The 12,973-nt window shown below is 39.8% G+C and overlaps 2 protein-coding genes and 1 long non-coding RNA gene across 16 annotated transcripts in view; 2 read left to right on the top strand and 1 right to left on the bottom strand.

Moving 5' to 3' along the window:
• Positions 1-1,021, top strand: part of LOC137475734 (uncharacterized) — a 6,514-nt gene extending 5,493 nt beyond the window's left edge. The window contains exon 2 of the long non-coding RNA XR_011000051.1: positions 510-1,021. This is a non-coding gene — a long non-coding RNA (uncharacterized lncRNA). The remainder of the gene's footprint in view (positions 1-509) is intronic.
• The window catches only part of DCAF4 (DDB1 and CUL4 associated factor 4), a 21,715-nt gene extending 8,742 nt beyond the window's left edge, over positions 1-12,973 (bottom strand). The window contains exons 1-12 of one of the 3 annotated variants that reach the window (XM_068193351.1): positions 12,574-12,973; positions 10,851-10,948; positions 9,112-9,269; positions 7,728-7,810; positions 7,001-7,103; positions 6,076-6,219; positions 5,314-5,363; positions 3,951-4,030; positions 2,237-2,332; positions 2,019-2,116; positions 1,148-1,324; positions 410-524 (exon numbers count right to left, since the gene is read on the bottom strand). In XM_068193351.1, coding sequence (XP_068049452.1) covers positions 410-524; positions 1,148-1,324; positions 2,019-2,116; positions 2,237-2,332; positions 3,951-4,030; positions 5,314-5,363; positions 6,076-6,219; positions 7,001-7,103; positions 7,728-7,810; positions 9,112-9,269; positions 10,851-10,948; positions 12,574-12,704 — 1,333 coding nt within the window. In that variant the 5' untranslated portion in view covers positions 12,705-12,973. Of the gene's footprint in view, positions 1-409; positions 525-1,147; positions 1,325-2,018; positions 2,117-2,236; positions 2,333-3,950; positions 4,031-5,313; positions 5,364-6,075; positions 6,220-6,466; positions 6,558-7,000; positions 7,104-7,727; positions 7,811-9,111; positions 9,270-10,850; positions 10,949-12,573 lie in introns of those variants that run through there. The other 2 variants (XM_068193352.1, XM_068193353.1) reach the window with 2 other exon arrangements.
• Positions 10,315-12,973, top strand: part of DPF3 (double PHD fingers 3) — a 185,762-nt gene continuing 183,103 nt past the window's right edge. For 2 of the 12 annotated variants that reach the window (XM_068193361.1, XM_068193358.1), the window contains exon 1: positions 10,343-10,488. In XM_068193361.1, the coding sequence (XP_068049462.1) occupies positions 10,364-10,488 (125 nt within the window). In that variant the 5' untranslated portion in view covers positions 10,343-10,363. Of the gene's footprint in view, positions 10,489-12,973 lie in introns of all 12 variants that reach the window. The other 10 variants (XM_068193370.1, XR_011000045.1, XM_068193359.1 and 7 more) reach the window with 10 other exon arrangements.

Raw genomic sequence — 12,973 nt, 5'->3', positions numbered from 1 at the left:
ATGCCAACGTTTCAGTCCATCATCACATTCTCCACTTAAGCACCAACTAAAGATATGCAGTCTGTATATAAAGTTATCACCAAGTCTCCTGTTTACATGTTGTTTCCCTGAATTTTAAAACCAAGGGTTTTCTGCTCTACTCTTGAGACATATTGTGGAAAGGATAACAGGACTTTTGCAGGACACAGCAGATTAAGCTTTTGAGCACCTCACAGGATTCATTACAGTAGGTATGCAGCCATAAACATAATTTTCATAGTATATCACAGTATGTTTAAGGCTGAATTTTTTCTGAATTTTGAAGAATTAACAGCTGTACAGCTTCTAACAGCTGTATCTAAGAAACACCCTCACGCATAAGAAAATCACTACCATACACTATACAAACAGAAGGAATAAGTCAACCCACCTGCTATAAGAAGTCCTTCCTCCTCATTTACATGCAAAGGGAGAAGAGCATATTCATTGTGGTGACCTTTGTATTGTTTCACAGACTTTGCTGCTCTCAGGTCCCACAGTTTTATCTGCAAGTTGAAGGAATTGTTTGAGAGGATATATTAAAGCAGAGAGCACCCAAAGGTTGGAGGTGTTGGAGCATGTCCAGAGGAGGGCCATGAAGATGACTGGAGGGCTAGAGGACCTCTCCTATGGAGACAGGCTGAGAGAATTCCGCCTGCAAAAGCAGCCTCCTCCTAAAGGAGGCTACAAGAGAGCTAGAGAGGGTCAATTTATAAGGGTATGTAGTGATAGGACAGTGGGGAACAGCTTTAAACTGAGATGGGTAGGTTCAGATTAAATATTAAGAAGCTCTTTAATGTGAAGGTGGTGAGTGACTAAAATGAGCTGCCCAGAGAAGTTGTGGATGCCCCATCCCTGGAAGCGTTCAAGGCCAGGTTGGATGGAGGTCTAGTGGAAGGTGTCCCTGCCTATGACAGGGGGCTGGAACTAGATGATCTTTAAGTTTCCATCCAACCCAACCCATTCTGTGATAAATAACGGGCTCTGGGAGAAGACCCGTAAATGGAACTACCACCCAGTTCCATAATACATACTAAGAGCAGACATCTGCTCTTGGGAATGGGATAAGTACCTGTAAATTCCAAGATACTAAAAGGAACAGAATATCCTAAACACAACAAAACCATACCTTTCCAGCCATATCTGCTGCCATCAGATAATGTTCAGCCTCCATAAGGTGAATAGATGTAACTGCTGAGCCATGGAAGAGACGAATTGCTTTCCAGCTCTGCCCCTTGCGGTTACGTTGGCGCACATCAATGCTGAAAATCTCACCCGAACGGCAGCCATTGTACAGCACTGGGGTCTGGGAGAATCCCAGAGAAAGAAGCGTACTGTGTAACATCTGCAAGGATCTTACAAGTTGCACAGACAGAGCCTGTGTCATGCTTTTGAGCTCTACAGTGTAGTTGTCAAATTATTTTAACAGATGCATTAAGCAGCAGAATTTTAATTACACACTGCAGCATTTTTCAGCAAATTCTTAACTTCCATTCAAACCTCAGCTACTTACTTTAGCGGTAAAAGTTTGCCTAAGTAAGCAGGAACTCAGTCTAACATAACAGCAAAACAGAAACTGGAATTCTCATATTCCTGTTTTACGCTCCTAATTCTTTGTGAACAAGTCCATTAATATTTTATTGGGACTTTCTCCTTCTTGGTGGAGGCAATACACTGAGTGTTACTAGTATGAGGTTATTTGCCAAAACCAAAACAATTTTACGTGTTATTACTGTGCTTTTTGTACTTCCTTGTCTTTTATCCTCTGTAATCTGATCAAAAATTGCCCCTGTTGCCACAGTTTGAAATCAGATAATATTTTTGTTGCTCTTCAATTGTGTTCAAGCATCAGACCACATCAGCTCTGCTGTGGAACAGCCACTCAACAGCGGCTGTCATCACAACCTTATGTACAGCATGAGGAGTCCTGCCCCAAACAGCACAAAGAGCCCACACCAATGAGGAAGTGCTCTGAAAAAATGGTGTCTGGTTCTCCCTACCTGCGTGGCAAACTGCTGTGCCAGCACATCACTACTGGTTCCAAATGTCTGTCGATGCCCTGTCACTACGTTGGTCACAAGAACTCGTCGTGTCAGGCCTAAGGAAGACAGATGATGTTAGTTTAGCTGTAATTTGCGTAGCAGCTGGGAGATGAACGGAAGAAGTCTTTCCCACTGAGACAAGAGGTAGCCTTGTTACCTCTTTTGGTATAGATCACCTGTGCTAAAGCAGTTGTCTGCTTGGGGGTTCAGGCACCAAGCGCAGGACCAGGCAGTGGATATCTTGAAACTGCACAGCATTCCAGGTCGATCTCCTAGAAGACAGGAGCAACACATGAAGTGTTCATAAAATGTTAGGACAGGATGGTAACTCAGAAAGGTTCTTAGATTGCCACATTTCTTTTAACATTTCAATCTGAAGCAGAGAAAGTGTCCTCAAAGACACCCAATTAGTGTCCTTTTGCTACTCAAGAGACAGGAAACAGAAATGGAAGTTCATGACTGTAAGTGGGACTCCTACAGTCTATGTAAATAGATGATATTGAAAGACTGTGAAATTTATTCAGTAGTCAGAGGGCTCCCCATGGCAGAAAAAGTTGCCTTATAGCACTAAGTAAGCAATTTGTTAAAGATGAGTGGGCTAGAAATAAAAAATATTTACTTTATAAACTGTAGATTAGCCAAAGCCTAACCTGTAAGTTCTATGCCTGCTTATTTTAAAAAAAATGATTAAGTAATAAAACCCTAGATTTGACCCTTACTCATGTACTCATGATTTGACCCTGCACAGAATTTATGCCAATTAGCAGACTACATCCTCAGTTTTCACTTCCTTCACAGCGCATCATATATATATCTGTCAGGTAGCAGAGGTGATAGAGGTGATATGGGCAAGAATGGATGGATAACACAAGTTTTAGACAGGTTAAGTTCTACTTTGCTCCCAGCATCTACTCAGCAAAGCTCCCACAAACCACCTCTTTTAGGAGAGTGAAGGAAATAAAATTTGGAAATACCTAAACAGTCAGTAGGATATACTAGACAAGAGGACTTAGGTGGAACTCACAGCAAATTATGGTGAAGGGCTTAAAATCTTTCACAGAGCAACTGGGTATGCTGGCCTAGTAGCCATCCACCCTCAGTGACTCTTCACTCAAGTTCATGCTAACTCTATGCAAATTTTTTTAATGGCTGCATATATAGTAAGACATTAAAATTTAAAATTAGTGCATTACTCTTATCTATCACAGATTTCCTCTGATAAATTTAACTGATCATGTCTGAATGGAAGCCAGATTAGAGCACTGCACTCTGTGACTGGAAGACACGTGGTTCTAACATCTATCAAGAAGTTCCAATTAATTATGTCCTGCCCCCAAGAATATCCAACAAAAAAGATCAGCTATGGCCAGACTTAAGACGTAGTACTCTCCCAGTCAGTAAGGTTTCCATACAACTGGAGCTGGAGCTTGTACAAGGAGCTATGGGCTGAGATATTTACCAGCTTTCCACCTCTGATTTATGCACTGAGCATACCTGAGCAGCTGCTATGAGAAGGGACTGTGCAGTGACTCTGGACATTCTGTAAGGAAATGTGAGTACTTGCTGTGTGCAGCTTCCGCATATTAATTACAGGCCAAGCTACTCATGAAAAATCTCAAGCATTTACTTTACACTTTACAAGTGAGGTGTTCTGCCAAAGTCAAGTACTGCAGCAGCTAAAAATAAACCAGCGCTTTGAATACGCCTTGTTAATTAAGTCTCAAATTCTTTCATCATCATTTCACTTCTTAAGCTGTTTTAGTCTTACAGGAATACAACAGCCTCACCAACTACTGAAAAAGAATGCTAAAATAACCTTTCATTTGTGCTCTTTTCATACTGTAATTGTCACCAAAACTTGCAGACAAAATTCCAACAGAAACACCCTACCTGGGTTAGTGCTGCTGAACAATGATGCTGGAAGCAGACTGGCACAGCCTGGTGTTTCTGCAATTCCCATGAGACACAGCTTGCTGAAGTGAGTTAAGGAAAACTGATTTCTCCCTACAATATAAAAGGCTGCCTAATATTTATAAATGGGAAAAGCAAGATGCCCTGACACAGCTACAGCTCACGACACTTTTCCTTGAGACCTTTCATGTGCTTTACAGTTTACAATTAAGTTGTGGTACTTCACTTCTTTCATAGGAATGAGCTAGAAAGAACTCAAATTCTTGCTTGTGTATTTTCACTACCAGAAAGATAAGACAGTATCGTTGTATCTTACTAGTGATAGGAAAAATAAAAAATAAGCATGGCCTACATAGATCATTCTTCTCACTTTTTCATGTTGATGACACTGCATTGATATAGATCTGTTTTTCATGGAGGTAAATTGGTAAAATGGGAGGCAAGGAAAACTCACTTTAGATTACATTTAAATATTTTATGAAGACTATACCAGGTACAAATAGAATTTGAAACCTGCTTTTCAAGTTCAGTGGGGTAAATCTGTAACTCAACTAGGGGGAAGCACGAACCCACCAAACCAAGTGATCCTGAACATGTCCCCAGCTGTGTGCATGCCTGGAGAGCTCCTGCCCCTGATGGATTGGTCTGGAATTGCCTGGCTTTTCACACAGGCCGTTCCATATTTTTCTATGTAATTTCTTTTGGCACTTTATAACATGTTGTCTGCCATCTCCTATGTCAAAATTCAGTTTTTCCTGCCCCACTGTTCTGGGCTCTGCAGTCTTCATTACTGCTTCTTCTACTATATCATCAACTTTCCTCTTTGAGTCAGTCCTGCAGAACATGCTCTGAAAGTTGCAGGTGATGCTACTGAATTGCTCCCATTCTCTTCTCACCCCTACCTATATGGGGATGGTTTTAAACACAAACAAACCATCCCACTTTCAAAGAGGTTCACTTCAGAAAAAGGTTGTTGCCTTAACCCTCCACTCCTGTTCTTTTGCTTCAGCCAATTTCCAAACATCAGATAATTTTGGATATGGCATTTATATACACTATGAAGGAAGTGGGAATTCTCCATGGCAGAAAACATGGTCTTTCATTTACCATTAACATGGGAACAATTCTACATATACCTGTATTTACCTCCATCTGTAACAGAACCATACATCTGCCTCAGTAATTCCAACATATTTTGATTTTCTTTACTTCCGCTGATTTCCAGAAAGCTCATCTTCTGGGGGAACTACAGAAGAGGTATACCTTGAAGTTAATTTTTCTGTGAAGCATGATGCAGACTTGTGAAACCTGAATGACAATTTTGATTTTTTTTAAAGGATATAAAACATGAGAATCTGGATGAGTCAGTGATGCCCAGCATACTGAGTTCACCTTCAGAGAGAAGAAGACATATTATTTTTGTGATCTGTAATTCAATTAAGGAAAGATTATTTCCATGCAAAAATGACATAAAATTAGGCACTGGGTAAAACTCCTCAGCCCACTAAATAACTCAGTAATGGGGCACAAGCGTTTCAGCTTCATACTTATAACAAGAGAACAGCATTAAGAAGTCTGACCAAACACAGACAAAGGCACCAAGCACATCTTATTATTCAAGAGACTACCCCTGAAACAACCTAAACATGAAGAGATCATGAAAGCCTGTTTTAAATATGCCTCATATTTAAAGGAGGATAAACACAGTTTAAGGGTAAACTTTAAGGATAAACACAGGAGAAACGGTTTCCCAAAATTATTTTTAAGAAAGAAGCATGCACATCTTGGTAGTTTTGACAGCCAAACTTCAGTTTTGCCAGCTACAGTCAAAGTCTAAAGTAATCACTATCCCTGGAAGCTGGTACTTCTATGTAGTCTTCCATTCCAATTGTAGTATAACATTCCTGACAACTATCACTGGTACCGAGCGCTTTCAGGACAGGTTTATTGTGGTTCTGTGTCTACCCAAGTTTCACATTTCTAGATTCTTCCGTTCTCTTCTCCTAGCCCCTTCCCCAACCCTCATGGCACTTCCACCTGAGCCTCCCAAGAACAGTGTTCTGAGAATGCAACCACCAAAGGAAGGAGGAACAGAAAATAGTACTTTGCGGTTTGTGAAGTAGAGGTTGTCATACATCTCCACAGTGAGAGACTCCTTCCCCAAACCGCTGAGATTGATGATACCATATTTACATCCTCCATGCTCTACATCGTTCACAGTGAATATTCGTTCACAAGCAACATCTGCCTGTAAAATAAAAGCTTATTGGTCACACTTATTGGAAACAGGAAAAACAGCTTGAGGGGGTTGCATTAAGTCTAAAATGAAACAACACATTAATTCTGATCCCTTTAACACCACCTGCTTTCCATTCAACTCTAAAATCAGTGGTCAACTCCTTTTAAATGCATACAGAGAAAAAACAGGGATAAGAAAGGATTCAGTCCTTGGCTAACAATAAATCTTTCCAATGTTAACAATTCTATACACTTACACTGTTTCTGAGTCCCTTCTGGCTTCAGCTATCTATGCAGTGCTCTGTTTACAAGGCCAGGAGCTGGTCCTGGAGAGCTTCCTACATAGTCTAGGAAAAATCATGAAATGTAAAGTGATTACTGATGTTTACTTAGACTCTCTGAACCACAGGCTTTGCCACTCCGAAAATTCTCCTCTTTCGTTTTTTTCTTCTCTTGATCTTCTCCACTGCTCCTCCCAGCCCCACAATAATGATCCACACAACTCCTACTTATTTCCAAAAGAACATGTTGATCAGATTAAAAAAACCAAAAAACAACCAACAAAAAAAGCTTTCATATCCAACCTTTTTTATAATTTTCCTTTGTAGGAAAGGAACAGCCTCTCCCTACCTGTTTAAAGTTACTGAGCATAGACTTTAAGAACTGACAGAGAAGGAATAACTCATCTTTAAAAGCTACATTTGACCTGTGTAATTTGATTACAAGAGCCTGAATTTTCACTGAAGATGGGCTCTCTTTATCTTAAAGACTTATCATTTCTCATAACATACCACAATGATTTTAAAATTGTTGGTCCCAGCAACTGAGGAATCTGGACTGTGAATTTCTATCTTCCTCCTCTGCATGCAGTTCACTTTTAGTTCATGGACTAGCCTGTAAAAGAAGGTAGGAGGGTGAGGGTGTTGAAGAGAGGAGAATTCAGGTAAGCCTAATTTTAATGCACATGAAAAGAATTCTGGCCAGGATATAGAATGCTTCTCAATCACCTAAGAGAAAATGCCTGAATAACTAGCATGCCGAGATTTAACTTCCATAATCCATGAACGTGTGCATCTGCCACATGCATGGAATTTTATCCCACTATTTTGAACCCCAGCACGTCTTTAGTAGCCAGAACAGCAACATAGCAAGTCACTAACTTAACTTGCCTTTTGCTGTTCTGATGGGAGGCAAGGGAATGGTCATATCCATTGAAAGGCACTTATCCTAAAAAAGCTGTGCTATACTTGTAAAGTACAATGTGGCAAAACAGTGTATCCATATACATACATAAAATGAACTTCTTTTGAAGTAAAATTGGGAAACAACTTCCTCATTTGAATTCTCATCATTTTAGTAATCTGATTATTACAGAATATAACCTTTTTCCAGACTTTAAGTAATATGTTCCTCCTCATCCCAATGGAACAGTAAGAAATGCAAGAAAACCTGACAGAAACAGTTGCACTAACAGCAGAACTTGGCACTGCAAACAAAAGACAAATCAAATCATTGTACCTGCAATAAGTTGTGGAGCTGAGCGAACCCAGCTGCCTTTTCTGTAACAGCACAGATGAGTTCAGTCCAGCCCTTGTTGTTTTCTGGAAGAGAGTAACATGGAACGGTACTCAGTTATTTACTTGTTTAAGACTCAAACACGGCTGTGGGTCTTTGATGTTTGGGATGTTTAGGTAACTTTTTCCTCTAGCCTACACACATTAAAATTTTCAGAACATATAAAACACATTCTAGCACCATCTCCCTGATCTACTACAGTAAGCAGACAAGCATATACTCCTGTGAGATGTCGAGTGCTTCTGTAAATACAGAAGCTGGAGAAAAAAATATGAAACCCCAACAGCCACTGTCTTCACTCTACATAATCAGCAGTACCACCTGGAGGTGTAAAATCACCTTCTGGTTTCATTACAACACCTCAAGTCCTTCTTATACAGCAAAATCTTCTATCACAACTGATATTAAACATGCAGTCTTACTGTTGTACTAAACTGCTTTTCCATTCCATTTCCATTCCCCTGGAACTAGATGATCTTTAAGGTCCTTTCCAACCCAAGTAATTCTATAATTCCATTCCATGATTCACACACCTTTTAGAATTTAATGCAAACACCTTCTGAGGAGACCAAGGGATAGAGTATTTAGCAGAATTATGGAGTAAGAAATCTTTTTGATAATGCTCAGACAAAGCAAGTGTTTGAGAGTCAAAATGTTCTTTACACTGAAGGCTGAAGAGCTGGTTGGAGAACTTCATTGCTTAAGAAAAAGAACACTGTTCACTTCTTCCAAATGACAGCATATAAGCTGAGCTGGTACTTGTAAAGTTATAAGACATGTTTTTCACATATTGAAAAAGCATCCTTGTTAGATATTTTCCCCACATAACAAATATGCAGCATCAGCATTAATTTCACTGTAACACTTTATGAAGAAAAGCACACAGGCTTTCCAGACATAAACATAAGACCTGGATTGATTTTAGCTATCCAAAAAAGTTCTTCAAAAAAAACTTTCTACCAACTATGATTAGTATTGTTCCTTCAAGGTCCAGGAGTATGATAAATAAATTCATTAAAAATACGAAAAACTTTAAATCAAGACCCCACTTTGCCAATTCAAGGCAGAAACTTGAAACCTGGCATCCAGTATCCTGACTCAAGTGTAACTGTTGGACAATTGCAATTCTGAGCACAGTTCCTGTGTCTTTACAGATTTGTTTGTAATGACTTGACTTCATTCCTGTGTGGAAGAGCCAAACAAAAGGCTTCAAGGACTTTATTAGCAGAAAAAGAAATTGAATCATCAGAACTTGAAGACTTTAGTTTATAATCTGTCCTAGGCCCGAGTACAATAAAGCTTAATTGCAATATCTTTCAAAACATACCTGATTCTGTTTTTCTTCCTCTTCTAAGAGTCTCAGTCTTTTGCACTCCATTGCCTTGTGCTGAATGCTGTCCTTGGTGAGGGGGTTGTGGTTATTATGTCCAGGCAGTAGGCGAAAATAGCGGTTCTTTTCTGGGTCGTAATAAAATCCTGGCAGTTCTTCAGGGGGAGACACATAGGAGAAAAAGTGGCAAAATCAGATGGATAACTAAGTTTGTTTATTGCTCTTTGATATTCCATGTCTTCATGTGAATGTGAGAATTGTGAGACCCAAGGCTCTAGCCCCCAACACATTCCAAGCATGATACACAGAGTAGGAACAGATGAGCAACTTACAGGAGAAAAAACGAGGTTATTTATAGTGTTCAAATGCACTACTCTTACACAGCTACAGAAGGGACATCACCACTGACCAAGAGGAAATTTAGACCAATCAGAAAAGCACAAAAGAAAGGTTTTGTGGCAGAACAAAAATGGTCTCTATTCATAAATAAACCACGAGGGGACATTCTTAGTTAAAACACTTGGTAGGACAGCAAAAAAAAAAAAAGACAATGTGGTATCAGATGAACTCAAAGTGATTCACTTCCCAGAACTAGACACTTTTTCTTCAGCACACAGGAGAGACTGAGATAAAATCAAGAGTACATTTGGCTCCTTCCAAAGATATACTGGGATGAGAAACACTCAATTTTAGTGCTTCACTGTCTGTGTGAATGCAGAGGCAGACAAATAAAATACTATGGTAGATTTAAAATACTTTGACAGATTGTCTCAAGAGAAAGAAATTTATTCAGAGACAATTGTTAACATTTAATTTCAAGAGGTTTTATTTAAAACTTTATTTACTACCAGAAATTTCATTTTAAGTATCCTCTTTTTGCAGCTGCTTACCATTCAGCTCCTTGTGTGCATCTTTTAGGTTTCAGCTTAGCCACAAGTGACCAAGACCTTTTCAGGTCAGTGAAAATAAGAAGTTAGTCAATGAATCAACAAAGCTTATAAAAGCACGTCACATTTAGTAGTTACACAGTAACTACACAGGAATAAATGTCTTGCAGGATACATCTCCTAGCATGCTCACAACGCAAAACAGTGATATACAAAAACAATCTCTTTAAACTCAGTGTTGTTCCAGGACTCTCCTGTTGCACAGAAATGTAAGCTCCCACTGGCTTCGTTTTTGCTAGCATTGTTTAATGAGTCAGGAAAGCAGAACGTAAACAGCACTGCTACTTCATCATTTGTTGTAAATGAACAAGTATTTAGCCAGAGTCTATTTATTACAGACTACAAAGTACACTGAAGGCATAAAGAGACACATCACACAAGAGACACACCACAAAGTGGTGGATTGTTGTGCCTTTCAAAAGACTGAGTAACTGAACACAAGCTATAATTTTTATATGCTCTCTTATTTTATTTGCTTCCTTAATAATTCATTTTCTTCCTAAAGCAGCCTTTCTGAAGGGAAAAAGAGAATTGCATTTTTTCAGTTTATATCAGCTTGGCTAAGCACACAGGTTTTCAAAAATGAGAAGCACTTGTGGGCCTGAAATTGATTTGGCTCTGTTCTCTAGATGCTTACTTACTACATCTTTTTCTATCACCTGATGTTACTTTTCTCCACAAACTTTACTGTTTGTATGGTTCCTGTCACACCAGATTATTAATGCAGCTACTACTACTCTTGTCATACAATAAGCATATAGGAACTGACCTATAAACACCATCTCTTACCTGGTGCTACAGAGCTCTGCATTGAACTGGATGAAGAAGGATCTTCATTGCTGCTGGGACCTGCATTCACTGGGGTCTGTGGCTCTTCTTGTTCCAGACTAAAAAAATAGCATTGCCTTCAAGATAGGCTCACAATTGCCCCACTCATCTTTCCCACAGAGACTAGAAAGCAGATTGTTACTGACATCCATGGAGTACCGTTCTGCAGTGCTCTGATAGCACATTCTGCATATCACCACACATTAAACTAAGAAAATAAAACAGTGACAAATATTCAGCTTAAATTTTTCTCAAGAACATTAGTGATACCAGCATCCTAAAAACCTTAAATTACTTGCTAATACATTAGAGGTTGCTGTTGATTCTGCAAGTGCCTCTAACTTTTTTTAGCAAAAAGATTAACTGGACAATTCTACATTAAACCAACAGCCCACTCCTGAAAGCATGCAAGTCTTCACAGCATAAACAAGAGACAGTGTAGGTAAAACAGTGATGTCAGGTCAAAAATGTTTTGCCATTCTCTCCATAACAAGAATTTCACTGATAAGGTTTCTAAACATGCAAAATAAACAGAAGTTTAATGAAAATTCCAAGAAAAGCCTCTGCTTTTCTAATAAACATTACAGGGGGTAACTGCAGCTTTCCTCTTTTTGAACTAATATACATGAGCACATTCAGTACTGATGAGCAAATTTCCACTAGGATGTTTTCTAAGTCACCTGTACAATTCTCACTGTTTAAGACAGGTCTTATTACATGTCATCTCAAAAGCAGTAGGTGAAGCTGTTTTGTAAGAGCCATCATTTATTGAAAAGAAGATGACAAAGAAACTCTATTTCTAATACCAGCTCTACTGCAGTTTGATTATACAGTTCTGGAAAGAGTTAAAGGACACAACAGGTATACGAGGGGAAAACCACCCCAGATCAAACCCAAGCACTTAACTTTAAAGCTCTCCAATAAAACTCTTTTAATTCTGCTCACTGAAGCAGTGCCCATTTGCATTTCTAAGTTTTCTTACACAAGTACAACTAGTGTGGCAACTCATATGTGTGTCTCTTTTCCTAAAAATAGGTTTCAAAAAAAAAAAAAACATAGCATATTAAAGCAAAGCATTAGCCTCTTTTAGTCCTGCAAGAGGCACAAAGGAAAGTACAGGGGGATGAAAAAGCAACCATAAAAACAGCTCAAATACAGGCAAGTGTAAATTCTAAAATATAAAACGTGTTTTCTGAAAGGATCAGTTTTTGAGGCAGTGGATTATTCCTGAGACCTTGTTTCCTTTTCCTCATCTGTTAGACGTGGTATTACCACATTACTTACTATGCTTTCAAAGATTTAGGAAGATCCTTTAATGACAGATTTTACACCAACAGACACAAGCTTAAACTAAACAGGCAGGTAGAATGAAATAATTATATTTTTCTTCCCTGAATCATTTTTGCATATTGATGAAGGGTTTAAGGATAAAGCACAGTTGAAAGCACTGGCTCATGGAACCGTATCTCAGTTTAAAATCAGCGTACTGTTGTGAACACACAATAAACTTCCAAAAATCGGCGCAATTCCACTCCCAGCAGGAATGACAGATATACCAGAAGTACTGTCTACTAGCTCTTCAGGTGGCAACCCTCTCAATTCTAGAAAGTCACCATTCTGCACATTTAATTAGGGTAAGACCCAGCGGCTTAGGCCATGCTAAGCACAAGCTGCCTGTACTTGCCTTTGGGCGCGGTTGTTGTGACTGGGTCTTCTTTGCCAGTGGGGGTGGTGGCTGCGCTTGTGACTGCTCCATCCACGCCTCTCCTTGCCTCGACGGTAGCTTCTCCGCATTTCTACTCTTAAAGCAAACATACACACGTATCTCACCCCTGCTTGCCTGGAACGCCTCAGCACTCAGGACACGTCTCTCAATGCGGCCTCTTTTCAAACAGTTTCAACCTGTAACGACCAGGCCGACCGCCCGGAGTACAGCCGCTCCCCCACGCCTGTCGACTTCCCCACTAGCCCCAGACCAGCTCCGCGGCTCACCCCGCAGCGCTGAGGCCAAAACCCCGGAGGCAGAAGGACAACGATGACCGAGCGTCCCCCACCGCCTCCCGGGGCCCGCCCGTCCCTCACCG

Source organism: Anomalospiza imberbis, chromosome 6, assembly GCF_031753505.1.
Source record: "Anomalospiza imberbis isolate Cuckoo-Finch-1a 21T00152 chromosome 6, ASM3175350v1, whole genome shotgun sequence".
NCBI lineage: Eukaryota > Metazoa > Chordata > Aves > Passeriformes > Viduidae > Anomalospiza > Anomalospiza imberbis.
The sequence above is the reverse complement of the archived record's forward strand: the minus strand, read 5'-3'. Positions and strand labels throughout refer to the sequence as shown.